This window comes from Copidosoma floridanum, unplaced genomic scaffold, assembly GCF_036245765.1.
Source record: "Copidosoma floridanum isolate Cflo_tuat_1 unplaced genomic scaffold, Cflo_Japanese_pri ptg000007l, whole genome shotgun sequence".
In the NCBI taxonomy this organism is placed as follows: domain Eukaryota; kingdom Metazoa; phylum Arthropoda; class Insecta; order Hymenoptera; family Encyrtidae; genus Copidosoma; species Copidosoma floridanum.
In genome coordinates, this window is record NW_028321884.1 from 17,136,484 (window position 1) to 17,163,949 (window position 27,466).

The 27,466-nt window shown below is 31.1% G+C and overlaps 2 protein-coding genes across 2 annotated transcripts in view; one reads left to right on the forward strand and one right to left on the reverse strand.

Annotated features, from left to right (window-relative positions):
- Positions 1-893: 893 nt before the first annotated feature.
- LOC149375472 (uncharacterized) overlaps positions 894-27,466 on the reverse strand; it is a 268,757-nt gene continuing 242,184 nt past the window's right edge. The window contains exon 2 of the mRNA XM_089588953.1: positions 894-1,221. Within this exon, the coding sequence (XP_089445079.1) occupies positions 1,051-1,221 (171 nt within the window). The 3' untranslated portion in view covers positions 894-1,050. The remainder of the gene's footprint in view (positions 1,222-27,466) is intronic.
- Positions 11,970-26,773, forward strand: LOC149375473 (uncharacterized). The gene is made up of 3 exons (XM_089588974.1): positions 11,970-12,230; positions 12,318-12,377; positions 26,500-26,773. The coding sequence occupies exons 1-3, from the start codon at positions 12,036-12,038 to the stop codon at positions 26,668-26,670; spliced, it is 426 nt and encodes a 141-aa protein (XP_089445100.1). The 5' UTR covers positions 11,970-12,035; the 3' UTR covers positions 26,671-26,773.

Here is a 27,466-nt window from a genome sequence, read left to right on the forward strand (position 1 = left end):
GAAAAGTATCATAGGCGCTTAATATTATATTTAGTGGAAAAACCGTGCAAGAAATTGAAAAAAATTAGAAAAACTAAGAAGAATAATACTTTATACAACAATGGTAAAAAGTTTTCTGTATATTCTCAATATAGGGATGTGCAACCACGCCCTCCGTGGCCTTATACCCCGTAAGAGCAGCATTAGATGCAAGGAAAAAACGTACAAGATGCGTAAATGAACCATTAATCTGACTTATATGTTATTTATCACAAGAAAAGGAGTATAAGATTATTTTTAGAATATTTTTTGTAAAAAACGATTTAGTACACTAACTAATACTAATATCCGATTTTTTTAATTTAGAATTGTAACTCCAAACTCTATGTAAAATGCATATTATTGTTAAATTTTATAATATAATGAATCATGTGAAAAAATTGCAAGTCAGTAACTTTTTAATTTAATTTAAACAAAAAAAGCTAAGAACCCCAAAAATGTCTGGTTTTTGTACGAACATTAATTATGTTCCCATTTCTATGGCAATTAAATTTTTGGTACCACTTTAAGTACATAAAAAAATTAAAATGATTTTACTTTTTACTAGAAATAGAAACATTATATATCGTGAGATTTTTTAATTTTCATAGAATAAATAATTTATAATTTTTAATGTATAAATCACATATCCATGCATGGTAATTAAGTCAGTACTTTTGTTTGTGGTAACTTTCTTTAGATAACGGAATTACAGAAATAACATTAGATCTCACAGCAGGGAAGGGTTATAAGATCAGTAATTCATCTATATTATTTGACAAATATGTTTCTAACTTATATAATCTAATAAACAGCTAACAAAGATTTTTGACTATTATTTGTTGATTTTTTATTTTTATAAATAAGACCAGTACTATGAAGACTCCAACATATTGTGCTTATTTTTGTAGATAAGAAAAGATTTAAAATGAAAATACAAACACTTTATTCTTTTATTTTTTACATTTTTTCATTTCTTCTACTTATATACTAAATTTTTAAAAACTTGTGACATTTTTCAATTGTCTATACTTAGACATCTGCCTCGTTCCTTGAAAAAAAGCGAACATATAAGATGTCATCGGAGTGGAATCCTGCCTCAACTCTATCCAAATCACACTGATCTGGAGGGTCAAACATCAACGTGGTTTCGCCTAGTTGACTTTTCTTGGTACCCTGAACGAATATCGATTTACCTCTGACCTAAAAGATAAAAACATTGCTTTAACTGACAAGTATTAACAGGTTGATGAGAAATGTAGTAAAAAATTGTCTTTTAACTCCAGAAAAATTTGTTAAAATATCTTTGTATTATAATCAGATAACATAGAAAAATATTTTTGGGGCATAAACGTGCCAGCTTTGTTTCTTATCAAACAAATAGAAAAAATCGATCAGATTTTTTCTTCTAATCCTGCTTGTAACTTTTTTTGGGATATCGTATTGCAAAAATAGCTTGAGAGGATTTGTCAGTTATTTGATTATCTACCGAAGAGTGCTATTGTCGGACCATCTACCACCTATTTCTGGCAAAGTGATTGTGCAAACAAGTGTGAAAATGTTGTTTAAAATTCAAAGGTTTGCAACTTTATTAACATCTCTAATTTTTCAATGATTTTTATCTAACATTCAACAAGATGTCATGAAACGATTTATTACTTTAAAATTTAGCTTCTTTTAACCTTGCAGCATTACTGGATCAAAGTTTAAAAGTAAGTTCTATTAAAGATACGAAGAACTTTAATGTTGGGGAAAAAAGAACTTTTTTAATTATGACTTTAATGTTTTATATAGTTCAATTTGCAATACAAAATAATGATTACAACTCTAAAATCTTGTATTTCAGCAATTTGCAACCAATTTTACTTAATAGAGAACATTTTAGCATAATCAAAAACATAACAGTTGAAATTTAAACATATTTTTAATAATAGTTATCAGGAAATTAGTGTTTATTATGATTGCCTAAAAATTAATTCGCTGTTTAAACTCAAAAAAAATTCTACTTCTCCTACTACTACTACTGCAAAACATTTTTTGTTAATTTCATGCAAATTAATAGTTTTTATATACATTACCAATAAAAAAAAAAGTACTGAACATAAACACTGTGATGTGCTTAACATTTTTCGGACGATTATTTATCGGAATAATTGACGGAAAAGAACCTTTATTCAAGATGCTTTTCTGAACAGCGTATCTTTCTTGAGACCGTTACTTTCTGTTACCACTTTGTAGTGTCTTAACTATAATTATGACACATAAAAATTTTTTTTTGGGGCATAAATACACCAGCTTTTTTTCTTATTTAACAAGTAGTAAAAATTGACTAAATTATATGCTGAATTTTATTTATAATTTTATGTTTTCATCACAGTGTCAAAATAGCTCAAAATAATTTGATCTTTATTTGATTATCTTTTGATTGCTGCTAGTAAGACAATAGAAAACCTATTTTTCGCGCAGTTATAGAGCAAAAAAGTTCGAAAATTGCTATTTAAAGCTTCAGTTTGGCAAAATTATGTATTTTAAGATTCTTTAATTGAAAATTCTTCAAAATTAAGAACTGAACCCCTCTTGTATGAATTTTTATTCCTACAGAATGGCTGAAACAAATCTAAGAACGGAATGTCATTGAGGACGCTTAGAATTTTAATGTGGTGGAAAAAACAATTTTTTTTTTTTAATTGTAACCCCAATTTTTGAGAAAATTCAATTTTTCAACATTAATAAATTGTTGATATTTTCAAATATATAGTACTTTTTACTGGTATGCAACGCATTGCACTTAATAAAGTAAATATTTATACGAATTGGAAAAAAAGCAACTTCTGTAACGTGTTTTTAACGTTAACTATAAAGAGTTTGTGATGATAACAATTTATTTTCAACTGTCTCCTAACCTGAAACAATTTGTTTCATTTCTGTAGAATAATTCTTGTTATTGATTTGAGTTAGTAATTGTTACGTTCATTAACGATTACTATAAAAAAAAAAAAAAAAAAAAATATATATATATATATATACCTGAAAACTTTGACGTACTATGCATTTGGTCGTCTGCTCGCTAAATACAAAACTCATATCGTTACACAAAACCATATTATGATCATTCACTACATTTTTTTAAAAAGATTTTTGATTTAATTACATACATTTAAAACCAAAACATCTGAACTTTCGTCATATTATGTGAAATGCATGTACAAATAGCAAACGATATTTTACATTTTTCGTTTTTTTGATTTGGGAAAGTCATCACTGTTGCTTTCACTAATATGATTCTCGTCTGTGTACAGAAAATTTTTGAAATTATTTTTCACAATGTTACTATTAACGATTTTAACTGTCTTATGCTCTATTTTCGGGGTTTTAAGATACCGTTTTTTTTTAAGTACGGAGTAAGTTACGGAGTACTATTAAAATTCAGTCCTTTCGTTCAAGTAATACTTTTTTTTTGCTGGTGCTTTGTAGATTGGTCGTGCCGTGCATGCAAGACAAAGTATTTTTAATGAATTTAGCCATATGTTTATACTTGCACGATTTTTCTTGCTACGATATTTAAACGATAATCTTTGATTACTATTTTTATGCAAATGCACTTTTTTCCACATTGTTTCTTATATTTACAAGAAACAACTGGACATCAGAAGCAGAACAAGCCTTCGAACGTTGCAAACAGTGCATTACTCAAGCCGCTTGCACAACGTTCCTCGAATCAAAAGCGCCCTTGGCACTAAGGACTGACGCTTCAGACGTCGCCATCGGTGGAGTCCTAGAGCAGCAGCAGGCTGATGGTTCCTGGTGACCCCTAAGGTTTTACTCACATAAGCTGGACAACACGCAAAAACGCTACAGCACGTATGATCGCGAACTTCTTGCCGTCTATGGAGCCGTTAAAGACTTTAACAGAATTCTGGAAGGCCAAAATTGCGTCGTTGACACGGACCATGAGCCGCTAATCTACGCCGCCTCTCAGTGCTCGGACAATAGCTTCGCCAAGACAGGCACGTCATCTAGAGCACATCCTGTGGCACAACACCGTGTTTGTCCATGCACGAGATGAAGAAAACGTCGTCGCAGACACCCTGTCTCGACCCAACGACGCTCTGGCAACACCAACCAACGGCCCGTCTGTTTCAGCTATCCAGAGCAACCCTGCAGCCTCTGCCCATCGTACTCCGCCAGTCGTCAACGCTTTAAACCCAGCCACAGAAACCATCTCCATGCCGAGCCTGCTCGACGCGGCAACCATTGCAGAAGCACAGACCGCAGATGACGAACTGACAAGCCTCGACAGCTCGTGCCTCACGCTCCAATTTATTAATATCGACGGACACTTAATCAACTGCGAGGTAAACAACAACACTGCCAGGCCCTACTTGCCAGCTCCCCTGCGCCGCAAAGCTTTTGACATCGTTCACGAACTGTCACACCCAGCTGGCAAAACAACTGCCCCCTGTCCAATGGTATGATTGAAAGGTTTCATCGCACCCTTAAAGCCGCTTAAAGGTGCTGCACACAGTCCTGGCTAGGTGCCCCGCCAATGGTGATGCTAGGTTTGCGCACCAGCTTTAAGGAGGACCTGCAAGCTTCACCCTCAGAGATGCTAATCGGCACCACGTTTCGCATCCCTGGAGAGTTCTTAACAACTGCCACTGCACAGGCAAACTCGTAAGCCGTTATAAATAGCCTCTGTCAGTTGTTCGAGAGCATCAGGCCCGTACCAGCTTCTGGGAAACCCCTTAAGCCGCCCTACAAAGGCCCCTACCGGGTAATTCGCCGCAACGACGACTACACCTATGTAATCAACGTCGACAGAGAAAACAGTCTCAACAAACCAGCTAAGACCAGCCTACTTGGAAGCTTCGGATATGGAACAGGCTCCGCAACCTCCTTTACAAGCTGCAACGGCCCAGCCCGCCATCTCTCCACCCCTGCCAGCTACCAGCCTTGCAGAAATTGACACCCAGGCCGCCCCTAGGCCAACATCCCAGCAAGACACGTCTTGTTCGCAGCGCTACCCGCGTTGGTCTCTAAGAGGAGAACAGATGTGGTAGCACCGTCCAGAACGCCTTCGACACCTTGCGCCCAAACAGGCCGCTCGCGCAGGAAGCAACAGCTAGCCCCAAAAACCATCTTCTGCATCGGTGCAGGCTAGCTCTCTCTCACTCGCGTCCACAGCTGTAGCGCCTATACCACTACTACTTGTGCAGTGTTACATTTTACATGGCTACAAGCCTTCTTTTTGTACTATAATATAGTTAGTTCCTTTTGTATAGTCTTAAGCTACGACACGTGCCCACAGCCCTTTGAGCCGTGTCTCGTTTGTAATAATTCTGTTCTACAATAAAGGCAATTCTATGCAATCTGCATTTGCTCTGAGTCTCTCTACTCAAGCCCGGAATCCTATAGACTATACCCCAAATATCCACGTTTTGCAAGCTCTATCCAAGTCTTAACATTAAACATCATTAAATGAAGATACGAAGCTTTACAGGGTAGTGTCATGGGCTCTAAGCAAAAAGAAAACGTTACATTAAATTACTGTTACATTAAACTTTGCCTCTGCACTTGTATCGTTTAAAAAACAGCTATTTTCCAACCCTTTGTATATTTTCTAAGTCCCTCGACTACTCACAAAGTGACATGATATTCTCTAACCTTTCAAGTCCTTTTTTGTGTACTGATAAAACTAAATCAACGAATTCGCGAGCCTGTAGCACTGGTGTATTGAGATAGCAACATCAGAAAATTTACTGCAATATCTTGTTTATCCGTAAAATACAAAAACTTTTAATTAAAACAGCTTAATTTAGGTGCATTCGCATTTGTGAGAACATTTTTTGTTGAAGTGTTGAATTTAACATGATTAGGTCCCACAACTTAAGCAGCATTCAAGACTTTTAGATAATTTCTAAAGATTCTTTAAAATGCGAAAGAATATTGTTTGCATTATGAACTTGGGTATCCGATGCCATAGGAAAATTAACAACTCGTTATTTTCATTACAGGCTTTATCATAACTATACAGTTTTGAGTGGAACCCGACCCCGTAACCCTCATTTACCCCTTTTTCGTATCTTAATCTCAAGACACACTTTTTCATGATCTAGATTCTGTTGTGCCTCCAGGGAAAAATATTCCTTGATTTAAAAAAAAAAAATTCAGATCGATATCTTTTTATACAATGTAAGAAACGACTGAGATACGAAATAAACCGTTTTCGATAAAATGACCCACGTATAAATGAGCAGTAAGTTAGTCTGCATACATAAAACAACATGATCTTGATCCAAAGTTTTCGTAAAAACACTTTTTGAATGCTTGACCCATCATTTATAATTACTTTGTAATACCCTAAGTTCTACTTTAAAGGACAAAAATACTCCGAATATCTGAGACGTTTATTAAGAGTTGCTGATTATTAAGTATTAAAAGTTGCTGATTTGATGGATCTTGCCCAATAATTTGGACTGAGCATCTTTCAATATTTCCAAATGCAGAACGCATAAAGACATTAGTTTTAATGTTTATTCGATTGACTGATGTAAATATATCATCAATAACTCTTTTTCAACTATAGCCTCTGACATTTGAAAAAAGTGGTAGCGTTTGGACAATACAGTACAACATGTCAAGATATAAGTTGTTTCAATATACAGGACTTTTTCCCAATGCACCTATCCCCTTAAACCTAGTGGTTGGGAACATATATACAATTATTATCTACCCTACACTTTTATAAAGGTTTCTTTGAACATTGAAACAATCCCTTCTTACATCGGAAATTTCTGATGGTTCATCTTTGTTTCCTGGCATACAACAAAGAACAAACACCATTATAGAGTTGCGGCGTGTAAGAAAACTCACCTCGCCCACGAAGCTCTGCTTATGATATATTTACAATTATTGGTACATGTTCTGTGCGTGTTTTGTTTCACGTTCTTTTTTTATAAATTGTTTTTTGAATTAGACACTGACCCGCTAGTAAGTTTATTATTTCATTGATCGAAGGCTTGCTTTTAGTGTGAATAAAAAATTGCAAGGTTCGTGTGCTTTTTATATTTAACGTCAATGTTGTAATGTTTCCATAAGCACATGGCCGTTTTTCTAATAACAAAAAATACAAATATTAAAATTTAATATAAACTTCAAGCTTAAAATAATGGATAGAACTTCAAACTAATAATATTATTAAACTGTTATTGGTGTGAATATTTCGTATTCTCTAAATAATTTGATAGTTTTTGAATACTGTAATACGATTTCAGTTTTAATACAATTATTTATGCAATGCAAAAACGGATGCATTGTTTGAGATCTCCCTCTCTCTCTCTCTCTCTCTCTCTCTCTCTCTCTCTCTCTCTCTCTCTCTCTCTCTCTCTCTCTCTCTCTCTCTCTCTCTGGGTACTTCTTTCAAATAGGTTAAAACTGTATTGTTCTAAATATTTAGAAGTTGATTGTGACGTATAAGAAATGGCAAGAAATATTTAACATAGTTCTACGATTTTCTCGTCATAAGCCTCTTTATCGTTTTATATGTCATTAAATGCACAACATGCCTTGTAACAAAGACATGATTCGTTATTTTAAATTTTTTATTTTACGAAAGCAAAGGATAAAAATTTATTTCATATCAATCTTAATATAAAGTTATACGTGTAGATGTGCTACTTTACGATATTTGTAGAAGTTCAATTAAGGGTATAAATTTTAAGTTATTTTTTCTAGCTGCAATAAAGTAGCTCTATATTATGCATCTGATGAAAATATAACTTTTAAAAAAGTCTCATCTATTTATAGGTTGTAAAAAAAACAGTAATTTTGTTTAAGGAAGGTTTATTCTCTTAGAATATTTTTTCAAATGACAAATCGTGATAGTCAAAAGCTTTACTTAAATCAAAGAAATTATAATGTAATTGAAACATGGTATGAGTTGGAAGAAAAAACAGTTTCAATCCAATGGATAACATAGTTAAAAATGCTGCCAGATGACGTTCTTAATTTAATAAAACACGATTTTCGCACTGTTGTTAGATAAAAACGAAAAAAGTTATGATATTTTCTTCTCTCTTAAATTTACTTCTATTAATCCCTCTGCGTACTGCAAAAAAATGTTCCACGAAATAAGCCAACATATACGCCACAGATTTTCAGTATCAATACCACTGTATAAAGTACTATTGCTCTTACTCTCCAAACTTGATGGATAATCTACTTCGACTCACGAGCTTTTTTTTCCTACCCTACTTACGCTTACACGAGCTGTACGAAGCGCCTTTTTTTCCCCACACCAACAAGTTTTCAATATTTTTTGTCTCTTCTAATGTTTCATTCATGAGTGTTCAAACTATGTATCTATTGATAATATAAAAACAATTGATCTTGCAATTGTGATATTTCAATATGTTTACTACAGAGAGATATTGTCACATACAGTTCATAGAAAATAAGCATTTAGTAGAGAAATGTAGATATATACTTAAATGTTAAGAAATCAGATTCGATCTAATTTGCGCTATAAGAAATTTGTAGAGCTCACTTGCTAAAAAAAAAAAAAAATGTAAACGGAACAAAAAATCGGAAGGTCTTTTAATTTTTTCCACTAACATGAGATATGCCTTACTAACGAACCCGTACTAAAACAGAAGCTATGACAACTGCAGTTCTTCACACTCGTTTTGTAAATCCTCCATATATATGTATAATATTGCTTTAACCGTGTTTTCTCTACAATGAGACATATCCTAAATAAAAGTTATGTGTGCCATACATTCGAGACCTAATATAGTGTACAAATAAAAAAAATTGATAGTAAAAAAAAAAACTGCCATGCTTTAGTATCGGGAAAACACAGCTTCATTCGAGTCATTCTATGCGTTCAGTCGTGACTACTTCGTGACAGTTTATTTTTTATGATGTTAATTATTTTAAGTAGACGAAGGGTTTTTTTTGAAGTTCTTTGATTGACTGAATATTGTGAATTGTTTTTTTTTGTAAGTATGCAGGTAGAATAGTTAACTTTTTCACTAGTAGTTTTATACTGGAAGTCTTAGAAAAGCTTAATTTTTATCGTGACAAACATTTGCACACAATCTCCTTAAAAATCGACAAAATAATTGAATTAGTAATCATCACAGCATTATGAAAAACTGTTTTTTGAATAAAAAAAACTAGTTTGGAAACAAAAATAAAGCATTGCTCTCTCATTGGATGGAAGCAGTCAATGTTGAAAGTGATGAGTCATTAGCTTGCAAGAATCAATGTTCAGTGTTTACTGTCTTGCAGCAAGATGTATTTTATTTCGAGATAAGACGTAAAAAACATATGGCTATTTAACGAACGTATAAGTATAGTGCCTTATAAAAGAGGGGATAAGCGTATAATGAAAGAACTAAATCGATTGAGATTTAGTGATTTTAAAGATTTTTTAAAGATAATTGTTAGTACCTAACGGCAGAACTGAAAATACTGACAATAACTATACTATACTAGCGGCCCACTGGTCTCGGCTTTGCCTGAGACTCACTAAATGAAAGACCGTAGTGTGTTGACATATATTGTGAAACGTTTTTAGTTCAAAATTTTACATCTTTTCCTGCACCTCTCAGAAAAAAGAATCTTCTTATAAGAAGCATATTTCTTTGGAATCCATTCAGTTAATTTGGCAAAATAATGAGCTGAAAAAGTAAAAAAATATAATTATTTTGAAAAAATCTGTGCGTTCCTTATTCCATAAAAAAATCGTTAGTCCTTAACAGCCGTAGATTTGCAATTTTTCCTCTAGAACTCTTTCTTGACTGAAGCTTACAGCAACTATAACTGTCTGGATACCTCAGGATGATCTTTTATGGCCTGTTATCGTAGCACTACACTGATTGGGAGAAAAACTATAACGTCTGAAGTGTTGGAGCTAGTTATAAATCTGTTTTCCAACATCTCCTGGTATTACGCCAAAAACGTTGGTGTCTACAATTTATTTCTTTTGCAGACTTAGTCGTTTTGGTGATCTAAGGTGGGAAAATTGGTTTATGATGCTAGCCCGTTGGAGACTGAGCCGTTTCCTCACGTTTGTTTTCCCTCTATAGCTGTTGCATTCGCCCAGTTCAGACCTGAAAGCGCAAATTGGTGGTTCCCGATTGAATACTTAGAGTTAAGAGAATAATATAGGGTCATCGTTTGCGGGGGTTCCTAGCCATGCAACGAACTCGTGAGATCTGCCAGTTAATGACTGACTTGGTTTAATAGTGGCTTGCTATACATAGTCTTTTAGTCGACGAATCGTTGCGGGAAACGGTAGTAAAAATAAATTTTCTTACTACCTCATCCAAAAATTCAAGTTTTGGTGGCAGTGTATGAAAAAAAAAGCCATTGTTTCTTTCGTATCGACGTGACACCTACATCGCGTATAGAGGGGTCAGAAGAAAAAATTGCCTGTTCCCTACTTTACTTAAGAAAGAAATAGAGAGAGAGCATCAGTAGTGCATAAGTATTAAGTACTTACTTATGCTGCATTTATTTATTTTTTTCAGACTGTTAGAAAAATTTTAAGTGAAAAGCACGCGTCCAACTCTGGTATGACTATAAATTTGTCGTGTGACGCATGCCATCTCTCTCGGTAATATGCTACGTAGTAAATTTCTAATCTTAGTCTGAATATAGAATCAAGTGACTATTGGAAAATATTATAAAAATCAAACATATGAGTTCTGCAGCAGACAATGCCCAGGAGTCCAATGAATAATTATATTAACTTGTATATATTTAAATGCTATTGATTTACAAAAATATTTTTAAAATAATAGTAACTATTAAAATTTAAAGGATTTTTAATAAAATTATGTTGTTCTGCCCCAAATATAACCTATCCCCATACTTAATACTTAAGCTAACTACTATGTGATGGCTCATGAACCACGAAATTTCAGCCAAACTAATTAAAAAAATGGTAGGGATCACACAGAACGTCACTTCATAACCTGCTCCAGCGGTTAACTTGGTTTTACCTTGGGGAGAAACTTTACCCCCGCAAGCTGATCATCAAGCTTTGTCTTTTGTAATATGATGTACTATATTGTAAGCAAGAAAGTTCAACCCTAGGTGGCTTCTAAAAGAACCGATGAGATTAATGGTTAAATAGGAAATTTTCAGGGTTAAACAGATAAAGTCAATACTTATAATGGCTCTGAAAAACATTTGTGGTAAACTTTTCAGATATTCCTTATTGTTATTCTTGATGATCAAAAGCTGACTTGTGGTTAGCTTGACTCTTACCCTCGGAGTCTGCGTGTACGGGGACCGTGCTGGAGGGAGAAATGCCGCTGACCAAAAAAATGTTTCATCTTCGGGTCATTCTCCAGATAAATAACGACTCATCGTTTGTCATGAACGTGGACTTGGAGAATAAATTCAATCGAAGCAATCACTTACCAAGCTCCACTTAAGGGTGGAGTTACATTTTTTTCTTTGTTTTTTTTTCACGTACTATACAAACACTTTTGACATTGATGTCTTTCACCAAGGAGACATAGCTCCTTCTAGACTCTCGCAAAATTATCTTTAGAGAATCGAGTTAATGTACGTCCATTGAAGAAGTATCTGTTATATTACTTTTATAACTTTTCTATTGATCTCTATGTAAGTAATTCCATGTTAGTTTGTTACCAACAGATTTTTCAACAGTAATTATTAAAGGTATGAAATCTAGTAAGGTCGTTTAAGTCTTTGTCTTGAAAAAAAGAAGTTTTGTTCAACAGCAAAAATAAGGAGACAGTTTTACTAGACATTTTTCTAGAACAAAGAACATACCTAAGCTCACACTAGCAGGTGTCATTAACAAAGTGAACCACGGTAATTTTGAGTAGGCAAGATAACAGGTATCAATTATAAACGTTAGTGATGTCATGAACGCTACGCGTACAGCAGCAAACTAGAAGCCATTATGTTGTTCGTCAGTTGCTCGTGAGACTTGTCATCTAGCACCTACGCAGTTATATAGTAGTAGTTGTAGCAAAATGTCCGATGATGAGGTGGAAAAAGAGAGGTTGGCGTATCATTACAGAGTCGAAGAAGAGCGTAGAGAGTATGGCTATATTGACTCTGGCCGTGAGGCTCGTTCAACCTTGTCTCTTAGCAACTCTTCTGAAGAGTCGAGGCAGTTAGATCTAAAACACAGCAAAGATTCTCGCCCGTTACCTACAAGTAACGAGGTATGGTCATTCGAAAACTGCAGTTACAAACATCAACTTGTATAAGATTTTTCTTAAAAATTTAAAAAAATTGTGTTTTTGTAATAGGAGTCTTATCGGAAGGAGTTTGATTGCACGGAATTTGACAAGGAGACAATTAAGGTCTTTGTAAGTATCGAAAATTTTTTTTCGTCTTTCTGTTTACTTATGTTTAAAGAATTTTTTGTATTGCATGTAGTATTATAAAATTGAAATCAAACAGACTCAAAGGATGTTTTTTTTTTTCGGAGTAGAAAAAATATTAAACCGTCGAATCTCTTATAATAGAGTGTGATCAATGTGCCTGAAGTTGATGTCATCAAAAAACTAACAGGCAGGTGAATGAAATCACAAAAAATGTTCAATAAGAAATTTGTGTGACTGCGACATAAATAGTTAAAATTTTTCCTATTATGATAGAAACACGCAAAAAAAAAAATAATATTATGGCGTAACCGTTATAGCGTTTTTTATTATTTAATAATTAGTTAAAATTGACCAATTTATTTCTTCGAATTTCATTTATAATTTTTTTTGGGTCATCACATTGCAAAAATAGCTGAGAATACTTTGTTAATTATTCGATTCTCTCTTTATCGGTACTGTTAAGATTATATAAAACTAATTTTGTTATCCTGGGCTACTTTGAGGGTTGGGTGTGCTCTCGGTAGGGAAAATAGGGTTCGCATCTGGTGCGTATCCAACTAGAGCTAGCACAAAACTGGTTCTTTGATGAAGTTACTACTGTGGACATTTAGGGATTGGGAAAGGAATAAGGAAACGGATAAGAGGCCTTTCATTACTGGAGGGGGGTAGGAAGACGTAAGGCAATTTTTGCTGCGAGAAGGTTGCCTCAACGCTCCTCAAGGAGCATTCCGTGGTAAAAAAAAACATGTGAACAAGCGGCTCAGCTTATGCAAAAACTGCATTTTTGCATTTAAGGCACGACTGACTGATACGAGGGAATATATTACTGTTTTTACCACACTGTATAAAAAATTGGTACTGTTTTGTGTAGGGTTGGTAAAAAAATGTACATATTCCTACATGATGGAGAGAAAAAAAAGCCTTAGAACACAATAATTATCGATCTTATTTGTATTTATTCTGAAAAAGCTAGTATTTTATCGATTCTTGCGATTTATGGCGTTAATTATAATATAAAAAAAACTACCTTTAAAAAAAAGTATAAAGTTATGCAAGTTTGAGATTATTGTCTCTGAAGGTATTTATAATCAATTATAAAAAATTAATTGCAAATGTAAAACATAATTAATTATAATATTAATTAAAAAAAATTATAACACCTGTAAGGCAAGAACGAATTCTGTTTTTTCAATTTAAATGAAGAAATTTTTAATATCATCTTAGCAGGAGAAAGTAGTGAAATCTAAAATTAATAGACAAATTTAAAATGAATCAAATTAAAATATTTTAGTATATGACAAAATAAATATCACATAATTGATTTTTTATTAAAAAAACTTTCTTCACGAAAAAAACTAAAAAGATTAAAGACAGCAAAAAAAATATTTTTAAGTAAATTGTATTTTTCGTTTTTAAGCAAAATGATGAAATGCGAGAAATATTCTTTGCACGTATATTTTATAACTTTCTAAGACCGAAAACCATATTATTTGTATACATTCTGTATACTGATAATACAGTTTTTGGTCTTAGGAAGTAATGAAATCAACAGAAAAATTCAAGTTTTTCTTTTGTAATAAGTAGTAATTTAATTGAATATAATACAATCATAAAAAATTTATTTCCGAGATAAAAAATAATTAATTATAATATATATTTAAAAAATTATTAATCCCATAAGTCAAGAATAAATTCAGTTTTTTCAATTGCAATACAGATATTTTTAATAGCATCTTTGGCATTAGAAAGCAGTGAAATCCAAAATTAATAGACAAATTTGAAGATAAATCAAATTCAGATATTTCAGAATATAACAAAATAATATATTTTTTAACATAAAAAATTTCTTCACGAATAACTGAACAGATTAAAGAAAGCAAAACATTTTTTACGTACACTGTATTTCCGTTTTTAAATGAAATGATGAAATGCGAAAATTTTTTTTTGCATACATACATTCCGTATGCTTATAATACAGTTTTTGGTCTTGGGAAGTAATGAAATCAACAAAAAAAATTCAAGTTTTTCTTTTGTAACTAGTAGTGATTTTATTGAATATAATAAACCACTGGAATAACACGGTTATATCTAACATTACTCGTGAATGATATTATATTGAATAATACAGTACGTATTACATAACTTGCCAGGACTGATTTTCGAGTTCTAGATGTTACATATTAACAGTAATAGATAATTTTTTGTATAACAATTCATCATTAATTAGTTTATTAATTTTATAAAGTATCTTTAAGTGTGCATTTAGTATAAATTCGTTTATTAATAATTTTTTTGATAAATCATAACAATTTTAAAAAAAATTTTAAATAACATTTCAATGGTGCTTATAAGTCAATCAATAATTCGTAAAATAAATGGACAAAAAAAAAGTGCGTACCCTGATAGAAATCGACCATTTTTTCAAAATTTAAATAATGTTTTTTCCAACCTTTTTCCAGCATTTTACAGCTATTTTGTCAAAATATAAAATTCTGGAAAAAGGCTAGAAAAAACGTTTTGTAAATGCTCACAAAATGGTCAATTGTCTACCAGGGTACAAATTAAATTTTTACTTTTCTATTTGTTTTTTTACAAAGAATTTGTTCTTTTGTACATTCAACGAAACGCAAGCTTGAGGAGCAAATTGAAATAACTTATTATAACATTTAAATAAAATATTTTTTTCTTGGTTGGTGATTAACTATTGACTTCATAATCAACTAATTAGAAATATACGAAAAAATTGTTTTATACATTCTGTTATCCGTAAAAACTTGGTATTGATTGTTCATTAAAAAACTCAAAAATCAGTCCCGGCAAGTTATGTAATACGTACTATATTATTCAATATAATATCCTTCACGAGTAATGTTAGATATAACCGTGTTATTCCAGTGGTTGATTATATTCAATTAAATTACTTCTAGTTACAAAAGAAAAACTTGAATTTTTTTTGTTGATTTTATTACTTCCCAAGACCAAAAACTGTATTATTAGTATACGGAATGTATGTATGCAAAAAAAAATTTTCGCATTTCATCATTTCATTTAAAAACGGTAATACAGTGTACGTAAAAAATGTTTTGCTTTCTTTAATCTGTTCAGTTATTCGTGAAGAAATTTTTTTTGTTAAAAAATAAATTATTTTGTTATATTCTGAAATATTTGAATTTGATTTATCTTCAAATTTGTCTATTAATTTTGGATTTCACTGCTTTCTAAAGCCAAAGATGGTATTAAAAATATCTGTATTGCAATTGAAAAGACTGAATTCATTCTAAATTTATGGGATTTATAATTTTTTAAATATATATTATAACCAATTATTTTTCATCTCGGAAATAAATTTTTTATGATTGTATTATATTCAATTAAATTACTACTAATTACAAAAGAAAAACTTGAATTTTTTTGTTGATTTTATTACTTCCTAAGGCCAAAAACTGTATTATTAGTATACAGAATGTATACAAATAATATGGTTTTCGGTCTTAGAAAGTTATAAAATATACGTGCAAAAAATATTTCTCGCATTTCATCATTTTGTTTAAAAACGAAAAATACAATTTTTTAAAAAAATTTGTTTTGCTGTCTTTAATCTTTTGAGTTTTTTTCGTGAAGAAAGTTTTTTTAATAAAAAATCAATTATGTGATAGTTATTTTGTTGTATACTGAAATATTTTAATTTGATTTATCTTTAAATTTGTCTATTAATTTTAGATGTCACTGCTTTCTCCTGCTTAGATGATATTAAAAATTTCTTCATTTAAATTGAAAAAACAGAATTCGTTCTTGCCTTATAGGTGTTATAATTTTTTTTAATTAACATTATAATTAATTACGTTTTATATTTGCAATTAATTTTTTATAATTAATTATAAACACCTTCAGAGACAATAACCGCAAACTTGCATAACTTTATACTTTTTTTTAAAGGTAGTTTTTTTTATAGATTTCATAACTTTTCTGATAAAAATTCATTTCTTAGAATTTTTCAGGGGATTGGTTGTATGATCAAAATTCTTCTTTTTCAAAAATTACTTATTATAATTGAATATGACTACCTTCAGAGACAATAACCTCAAACTTGCATAACTTTATACTTTTTTTTTAAAGGTAGTTTTTTTTATAAATTTCATAATTTTTCTGAAAAAAAATTCATTTCTTAGAATTTCTTAACGGATTTGTTGAACAATCAAAATTAATTATTTTTTCTAAAAATTAATTAATATATTTAATTAAGTATACCTTCAGAGATTGATCCTTGCGATTTATGGCGTTAATTATATTCTACAGATATAAGTTTTCGTTACAAAAAAGTTATACTTTTTAAGATCTATGAGTTTAACGGTCATTTCATAATCTGAAATGTTAATAAAAAAAAATATAAGTAAGTTAGGTGGAGGAAAACGATAACTCTGCAATTTTTTGGCATTTTTATGATTTATAGCCCAAATTTAACATCATCACTAAATGTGATGATACAAAAAAGTTGTATTTTGACGAGACCTTCAACCATCAAGATTAATGTATTACCTCTTGTGCAAAACAAAAAATTTGGATACGGGAAAACGACTTTTTCTTCATTTAACAAGCACTTTCGGCCCTTGTAACGTAAGTGTTACCTCGTGTGGTACATCCTAGGTAAATATGTTTTACGCAAAAAAGTTGTATTTCAATATAATCCACAACTTTTTCGTTCAATATCATAATTTAAAGTACACAACAAATAATTTAAATAAGAAAAAACTACGTTTTTGTGATTTTGAAGCACTTTTTGGCTCACAGAATGTTTGGGTTACATCCTGGACGAAAATTTGGAATACAAAAAAGTTGTATTTAAAATATAGCTACAGTTTTGTGGTTTACATTGAATCTCAAAAATATCATGTTTTGAAGTTATAGTTAAAAAACTATTTTTTTTTTACTGAAAATACCATCTCAAAACGACTGCCATTTTTTTTCAAAAGAGAAAATCTTACGGATCTTAAGCCATCACGTAAGACATAAAAGACGAAGCTATTTGTTAAATTTCAGCCTAATCCAATAAAGACTGCATAAGTTAATCAAAAAACTTGATTACGCCCATAAATATATACATACACCCCTGACGCTGAGGTCCACGATCGCAATTTTTTCTTAACTAAAACATTTTTTTACACAAAAACAATAAGTTTTAAAAGTACTTACACTTTTCGCTCTGGCAATAATATAAAGCACTCCTGAGTATCAGTCGTGCCGAAAAATCACAGAGGTCCTTGCCTGAAAAGTCGCACGGGCCTTGATCCATTCCACAACCTGGCCGACTGAGCCACTGCGCGCTCGTTTATTAAGATTCCATGTATGACTACATATACTTAGTACTTGTATAGAAAAAAATCAGTGGACAGTGAGTGCTTGGGTACTCAAGTTACAAGTTTTTTTTCTGTAGAATCATGTGGCAGATAATATGATTATAAATATAAGTATACCTTTTACGAAACTTTATTGTAAACAATGGTGGTGCAAATATCGTATAAATAAGTATACCTGTGTTGATTGAGTATGGTTATAATTAATATTTTAATACTTAATAAGTTGACATTATAAACAACATATTATCGCACAATACAATATAAAGAATATAGAGACTAGCCAGTACAAGACTGTAGGATTTCATCGAATCTTCCGTTGATTTCGAAACTACTTTCTACTGCCTACGCTGATTACATTTGTAACGTCACGCTCACATTTATCATATATGCTCACATACTTATTCCTAATTCATTTTTAGTATCTAAAATATTACTGTAACTCAGAAAATAAGACAAACCATCATGTAGTACCACTTTCTTTGATAGCAAGGTAGTAAATGCCAGTGAATAATGTTTCTTTAGGATGTTCATCACACATAGGATTTTAGACAAATATAATTGAAGTATTAAAAGTATACTCAAAATACCATAAGAAATGCCCAAAAAAAATTGCAGATCGATCAATCATACCATCTTTCACATGTTTACTTTTAAAATTTTGCTATTTAACATGTACCCTTATGAAAAAATCTTATAAAATTATTTTTTTTAAATCTGTATAAACCTCGGAAGTTTTGTTTGTGTGAAAAATTACTTTTAAATAAATCCGATTCATTTTCAAGTGGATCTATAACTCTTTTTTTTTCTTTTAATAAAACAAAAAAAAAGAGGTCAAGTATGCGTAAAAGCTCGTATGTAAACTCATTCTATATAAGAAATAAAATATTACGCACCTATTAAGGAAGGTTAAAAATGTCGAAGATTATATGTAAGTTAACGCCCGAGACAGAGCTAAGGGTTGATAACGTGAAATCTAGGACATTTTATAACCTCCGAACGTGGTGTGTATTCTAATTTTCATCAATTCTGCGTCGAGAGAACGGATTTTGGTCCTGCAAAGCGGGACGAAAGGTCCTTTTTTCGGCGCAGTATAATAAAAAATAATTATTTTCAGCGTTGTTGCCTATATTCACGCTTCTCCCACCTTCCTGACTTTTGTTCTCAATTACAGAGAAAAACTTGTCAAAGAAGAAAACGCAATAAACAAGAATTACTGTATTTATACAGTACGGAAGTTCTTTTTTTTTTATATAAAAATTCTGGAAAATGTTAAAATGTACAAACAATAATAAATACATTAATCTTAAAAGTAACATATTAATCATACATAAATAAATGTTTATTAATACATATAAAAGCTGTTCTGCTGATTTATATACTTTTTTCTGAATTTTTGAAAAAAACATGTACCAAAAAAAGTTTATTTTATTAAATAACTTGTCTATTTTGTGTCTAATGAAACTAAATAAATAAATACACAAAAAATGAGGATTTACATCAAAAATAAATTACGAACTGTAAGAAAAAATGAAGTAGTTAGGTTTTAATTATCGGGCCCGCTTACAGCAAAGTAGATCAGGGGCCTGCCCAGATTAGGTCTCACAACTTGTACAGTATCCAAGAATTAAATTAAATTTCTTTTGGTTTTTTAGAATGCGAAAAAATGTTGTTTGCATTATGAACTTGGGGATCCTATGCTATGGAAAAATTAACAACTCTATTTTTTTATTTCAGGCTTTATCAAAACTATACATTTTTTTTTTTTTTTTTTTTCATATATATTAGAGTGCTCTACGTCCGGCTCCTTTAGTAAGGGCACTGCTATAGGCACTTAGCACTTTGGAGACAGAAGGAAAGAGGGATGGGAGGCCTCCCATTGCTGGAAGGGGGGTAGGGGGGAAATAGGCAATTTTTGCTGCGAGAAGGTCGCCTCAACCCTCCTCGAGGAGCATTGCGTGGTGAAAAAGCACATGTAAGAAATCACAGGGGTACTTGCCCGGAAAAGTCGTACTATGGCCGGAAATCGAACCACGGTCTCCCGCGTGCCAATCTACGACCTAGCCGACTGAGCCACCGTGCGCTATAAAACTATACATATTTAAGGAATACACAACCCCGTAACCCTCATTTATCCCTTTTTCATATTTTAACCTCAAGCCACAATTATTTTTTACCTGGAGTTTGTTGTGCCTTGAGGAAAAAATATTCCTTGGTTTATAAAAAAAAATTTTCAGATTAATATCTTTTTATACACTGTTGGAAGTTACAAAATGTGAGAAAAAACGGAGTAATCAGGTTTCAAGTATCGAGCCTACTTACAGCAGAGTTGATCAGAAGCTTGCTCAGTCTGTGAAAGGTCGTGAATTTACATCTTTTAAAAAACGGTTTTTTTTTTTTTTTTTTTTTTTTCATCTAGAGAGATCAGTAAAAAAAAAAAAAATAAGCAAAATTTAAAATGTGTGTTACAGTGTGGTGCGATAATATTAGAAGGTATAGGAGAACTGAGAACTGGATGTACGTCAAGAAGGGCGGGGAAAAGGGGAAGAACCAAACAAAATTAACTTTTGTTATACTTTTTCTCAAGGTCACGAATCTGAAATCGTTGATTTACTCCCTAGTGCAGAACGCGCCTATAAAAGTATAACTACAAAAAAACTGTATATAGCCTTACTCTATACCTATAAGAGTTATGTTAGTTAATTTTTTTTATTAGCGTTAAGATGGCTACTACATTTGCCAAATTATTCCACTGAAGACAGTTAATGTTGTGTAATATATGTTACATTAGCTTAAGTGTCAAAAACTAGCGTGTGAGACTCTAAGTCCCCCGGTAATAACGAAGTTCGCGCATGTATTTAGGAATCACATGTATACTGTAAAATACAAGGTTCATAAATACATGTAAATTTAATATGTTTTTTTTACGATTTATGGCGGTATATTTATGTTTTACCTGTAATTTTGTCATGTATAAAAGGCTTTGGAACTTTTTAAAATGATTTTTAAGGTTATTGTTGGGTAAAAAACAAGAAATATGTCCAACATATTTTTAATCAATTCGCAAATATGCTAAAATTTTTCCCGAAGATTTCTACCTCTATTTTGTAGAGAAACATAAAACACCGAAATTTACGGTTATGTCTTGATATAACTCAACGCCTCTTTTTTCGTGTGGCACGGTATTTATTGCACATTCAGGAACGTGTGAAATTTGTTATTATTGTTCTACTTTGCTTCCTTTTAAAAATATGGCGTATTACGTCACATTTGGAGATCACACCATATTATAAAAACCCGTTTAATCAATACCGGCTATCTGCATCGATCTGCCATACATGCAAAAATTACCTAATAATGTACTTAATTAAAGAGACAATATAGTAATGATTAAAAATTAATATAGAATTAATATTAACTACTATATTCTATACATATACGCGCAGGCAAGCATGTACACACTTGCACAGTAATAGTAGAAAGTACATATACAAACAGTTATTATACATGTACACTTTCATGGTTTCATCCATAATTCTGTACATTAGTTACACACACATAAAAATGTGCATGTATACATTATATACGTGTACACTGCACACAGAAACATACTATGAGTAGGCAATAGAAGTATGCAAAACACTAAATGCTGACTGTAGATATAATATATATATATATATATATATATATATATATATATATATATATATTTCCTATACTATATAGTAATCTCGATGGGGCATTCCACACAACCCCCCACAGCCCCCCACCGCCCCTCCATAAAATAAGGTGAAAACCGGTCATTTTTTCCCTTATTTTCACATATCGCAGTTTTTTCCTAAACTCCCCACAGCCCCCTGCCCATTTTTTCGTGACCCCCACCGCCCTCCCCGCCGTCTGCCACACTTCATTTAGAGACCGTGGATGACATCGTATTTATCGTATTCCTTGGACCTTGATGTGTATACAGACGTGTACGTGTCGTATTTGGATTAGTCTATTATTTTTAATCTGCTTCAATGTTGAATTACTTTAAGACAAAACTGTCTTATCGACACGATTTATCTCATCGTCAAGATAAATTTAAAGTCATAGTTGAGTTATAGGGCGTCATTGCGCAAATCATCATTATTATTATATATTGAATATCAAAGTTAACTGTTATATTATATAGTTGACTGTGTGGGGCATTCCAAGCAACGTTCCACCATATAAAACCATTTACATTGGAAATATTAAGATTATTAAGTCATTCATGTTTTACTCAGAGTCTTTAAAAAAAAATGTAGTTTAATACATCATAAAAATAATACGTCATATATATTTTTGTACCGTAAAAATGTTTATTTGTGAAGAATGTTAACCAATAAGAACATGTTTTGTTTCTTACAATATATTTTGTTTTCATCAATTTTTTCACAGCACCCAGGAGGTAAATAGATGGACTTTATACATACAAATAATATAAAACCATTAAATTTATGCAACTCAATACGACGAAAAATCAATTTATATCAATTGTATTTCCATTTCTTTGTAAGTAGAAAAATCTTGGGGCGTTAAGCTTTTTTTTGTTAGCATTTATGATAAACTACAAGTAAATTTTTTATGCGTATGTATTATATTATTTTATATACTAATGAATAATACCAATACATACAAATATTTTAAATACATTTAGTTTATCATTATTGCAAACCGTAAAAGTTTCGCATTAAGATGACTTCTTTTATGTGTCAACTTATTAAACCCTATCAAACGAGAAAGACTTAGGTCTATTCCTATTCTGTTTCGAATTAATGTTAAAATTGGTCAAATTGGTACAATTGCTACAACATAATATAGATTGATGGGATGTCATATTCAGTGATAAATTTTGTCCATACATATTGGAATATTAAAATGATATTGTTATTATAAGATACACTAATTTCATGATCAAAAATTTTTTTTCAAACTATATTTTTAATATCTAAAATGTTTTCTCTATCGATTTGAATAAAAATGTCCATTTTTATTTTTGCATCTCGATAAAGCTACGTATACTTGACAATGAGAAAAAAGAGGTTTTTTCAAGTATTATCCTACATTATCAAAACTTTGACCTTGAGACTTGTTTATAGTCATAGCAAATGCTACGACTAATGGGAATTGTTTTCTTTACAAAATAAAGATTAATAATGAAGTATTTCCAATATATAATGTAGTTTTAGGAAGAAAAACTTTATTACCAACTTTTTTTTCCGTAACTATTTTGCCTTCTGTGTTATACTTAGACAATTTAGTAATTTGCAATCGTGTAGCGTTACATAATCCGTCTGATATACTCAAATTTCGAGTTAACATTACCGTTGTACCTATTTTTGATTGAAGTTCATGAGGTGGCAAGCCTTTACGAATATTGTTTAACATTTACGGGAAAATTTTTATAAATATTATCATCTGATTTGTCTTTGTCCCTCCATTTAATTTACTTAAAACTTTATTGTTCAAGCAAAAAGTATATTTACTATGTAAAGTTAGTATTACATTATTACCAAAACAGTTGTTGTTAATATTAAGTATTTTAGTACAGACATCATCTGTTATCCAGGATTTAAGAATGTTAATAGTTTCTGTGTCCCCTTCTCCAAATCTTAAAAACAATGTTGAGAAGTCTTTATCACTAGAACGAATTTCATTTTGTAATCTTAAAATTTTGAAATACTTCCATAAAAATGATAATTTAATAGTTTCTTCTATTATCGTGGTTCTATTACCATTTTTTATAACTGGGAAGATTTGTCAAAAATCTCCTCCTAATTCTATAAGTTATTACCAAAGCAGAGTTTTGTATTACACAAGTCTCTTAACGTACTATCAACGATTTCTAGAGATTTTTTCGGAATCATGGAAGCCTCGTCCCATATATTTAAATCAACTTCCCTTAATTTTTTTTTTTTTTTAAATTCTAAAAATACACTATCGATATTATCTAAATCTAAAGGTAAACGGAAAGTTCTTTGACTGGTCATACCTTTTGTTAGTAATACAGATGCAATTACTGTCCAAAACATTGACAAAATATTGGTACGCCTAGAAAAAAAAGATTTAATAATAGTCTCATATAAGTAGGTTTTACATGTGACTAGAGTAATTAAAACTTTTCGTTGTTGAAAATTTAATCAATAAAAAAATGATGTATCACTTTTTTCTTTAAACATAACGGAGAGTTCTAAAAAAAACTCTAAACGTACCACAATACTACCTTCTGCGTGATGAGAAAATTTACTGATTGATATGTAACTAATGCTTAACAATGTGGATTAAAAACTTTACTTCCTCACAAAATTGTGGGCATCAACCTTTTCCCACTACCAGATAAAATTGAAGGGCTCTTCTTTTGAGTTAGAACAGTAGGGGGTTGGCACGCGGAGAGCGCAGAGAAGCGAAGCCCCACTAGTATATATATGTACGTATGTATGTGTGAACGTACGTTTTTACCGTTTTGGTCCTCAACCAAGAAACGCCTAAAGAAGTTCTCACATCAGAAAACTTGATCATTTTCGAGAACTATCAAGTCTTGTGTTATGTGTAGGTGAAACTCGAATTCGTTTAACAAAATAATTCCCCATTTTGTTTTTTTACCAGTGAGTGCACATGAGCATTGCAAAATCATATTAACGCAGCCATCTAAGAGTGCCAACACACTTCCCTACATTCAATCTTCTCGAACGTTTATTTTTAGGTCGCTTGCTCTTGCTATCTGTTGCTATCTCTATTTTTTATAGGTCGCTTGCTCTTGCTATCTCTTGCTAGCTTTCCCTATTTATTTATTGATTTTAATATTCAAATTTTCCACCAGTTTTCTACTGGTTATTTGATCGTGGCACCTGAGCTTAGATGGATGTGAGAGTTATGTGTAATGCATGTCAACCAAAAAAGTGCTTCCATTCATTTAAATTACATTGGCTTGCAAGAATTTTTTCTTGACCTTGATATAAAGCGTAACAGGAGTGGATTTTGCTTGATTCTCCCCTTCACCACGCCTCTCATGACTTACTTCCGGTTTCCTCTCCACTACATGATGCCACAGATTTTTAAGTTTATAAATTTTATCTTTTTTTCTTTTAACCGATTCTAAAATAAAAAAATTTAGAAAAAAGTCACAGTTACCAAAGTGATTTGGAACCCCCAGCGTCATACTATTTTGTGACCGCGGCTCTTACCTACTCTACTGTGAGCAGGCCGAACATAGTAAAATCAATTACTTCATCTTATCTTACAGTTTGTAAGTCATTTTTCACAAATATTTTTATTTATTAAACATCAATGTTTTTGGTGTTAATATAAATCAAATGAATAATCAATTTACTTGATAAAATTTTTTTTTTTTAAATGTTTTTTAAAAAAAAACAGGCAACTAGCATATTCTCGCAGAGCACCTTTCCAATTGATTGATGATGATCTATTCCTACGTTTTCAATTCATTTACGATTCAAGTAACACTTTTTTCTTTAGTGTCTTTTTTCAGTGTCTCGTGTATTGGTCGTGTCTTATATGCAAAACAACGCGTTTTACAAAAATTCAGCTACATATTTATACTTGCAAAATTTTCACCAGTGCGGTATTTACAGAAAATCACTCAATTTTAATTTTTTTTTGGAAATAAATTTTCCTCTGCATCCTTTCTAACATTTCTAAGTTATTCGTTTTAAAATTATATCAAGAATAAGCGGCTACAGAGTGGTAACAGAAAGTAACGGTCTCAAGAAAGATACGCTGTTCAGAAAAGCATCTTGAATAAAGGTTCTTTTCCGTCAATTATTCCGATAAATAATCGTCCGAAAAATGTTAAGCACATCACAGTGTTTATGTTCAGTACTTTTTTTTTTATTGGTAATGTATATAAAAACTATTAATTTGCATGAAATTAACAAAAAATGTTTTGCAGTAGTAGTAGTAGGAGAAGTAGAATTTTTTTTGAGTTTAAACAGCGAATTAATTTTTAGGCAATCATAATAAACACTAATTTCCTGATAACTATTATTAAAAATATGTTTAAATTTCAACTGTTATGTTTTTGATTATGCTAAAATGTTCTCTATTAAGTAAAATTGGTTGCAAATTGCTGAAATACAAGATTTCAGAGTTGTAATTATTATTTTGTATTGCAAATTGAACTATATAAAACATTAAAGTCATAATTAAAAAAGTTCTTTTTTCCCCAACATTAAAGTTCTTCGTATCTTTAATAGAACTTACTTTTAAACTTTGATCCAGTAATGCTGCAAGGTTAAAAGAAGCTAAATTTTAAAGTAATAAATCGTTTCATGACATCTTGTTGAATGTTAGATAAAAATCATTGAAAAATTAGAGATGTTAATAAAGTTGCAAACCTTTGAATTTTAAACAACATTTTCACACTTGTTTGCACAATCACTTTGCCAGAAATAGGTGGTAGATGGTCCGACAATAGCACTCTTCGGTAGATAATCAAATAACTGACAAATCCTCTCAAGCTATTTTTGCAATACGATATCCCAAAAAAAGTTACAAGCAGGATTAGAAGAAAAAATCTGATCGATTTTTTCTATTTGTTTGATAAGAAACAAAGCTGGCACGTTTATGCCCCAAAAATATTTTTCTATGTTATCTGATTATAATACAAAGATATTTTAACAAATTTTTCTGGAGTTAAAAGACAATTTTTTACTACATTTCTCATCAACCTGTTAATACTTGTCAGTTAAAGCAATGTTTTTATCTTTTAGGTCAGAGGTAAATCGATATTCGTTCAGGGTACCAAGAAAAGTCAACTAGGCGAAACCACGTTGATGTTTGACCCTCCAGATCAGTGTGATTTGGATAGAGTTGAGGCAGGATTCCACTCCGATGACATCTTATATGTTCGCTTTTTTTCAAGGAACGAGGCAGATGTCTAAGTATAGACAATTGAAAAATGTCACAAGTTTTTAAAAATTTAGTATATAAGTAGAAGAAATGAAAAAATGTAAAAAATAAAAGAATAAAGTGTTTGTATTTTCATTTTAAATCTTTTCTTATCTACAAAAATAAGCACAATATGTTGGAGTCTTCATAGTACTGGTCTTATTTATAAAAATAAAAAATCAACAAATAATAGTCAAAAATCTTTGTTAGCTGTTTATTAGATTATATAAGTTAGAAACATATTTGTCAAATAATATAGATGAATTACTGATCTTATAACCCTTCCCTGCTGTGAGATCTAATGTTATTTCTGTAATTCCGTTATCTAAAGAAAGTTACCACAAACAAAAGTACTGACTTAATTACCATGCATGGATATGTGATTTATACATTAAAAATTATAAATTATTTATTCTATGAAAATTAAAAAATCTCACGATATATAATGTTTCTATTTCTAGTAAAAAGTAAAATCATTTTAATTTTTTTATGTACTTAAAGTGGTACCAAAAATTTAATTGCCATAGAAATGGGAACATAATTAATGTTCGTACAAAAACCAGACATTTTTGGGGTTCTTAGCTTTTTTTGTTTAAATTAAATTAAAAAGTTACTGACTTGCAATTTTTTCACATGATTCATTATACTATAAAATTTAACAATAATATGCATTTTACATAGAGTTTGGAGTTATAATTCTAAATTAAAAAAATCGGATATTAGTATTAGTTAGTGTACTAAATCGTTTTTTACAAAAAATATTCTAAAAATAATCTTATACTCCTTTTC

Coding starts and splice junctions, on each gene's coding strand:
- LOC149375473 (XM_089588974.1), top strand. CDS start 12,036: ATGTCCGATGATGAGGTGGAAAAAGAGAGGTTGGCGTATCATTACAGA. Junction 12,231..12,317: donor CGTTACCTACAAGTAACGAG/GTATGGTCATTC, acceptor TTTTTGTAATAG/GAGTCTTATCGGAAGGAGTT. Junction 12,378..26,499: donor AGGAGACAATTAAGGTCTTT/GTAAGTATCGAA, acceptor TTTATCTTTTAG/GTCAGAGGTAAATCGATATT.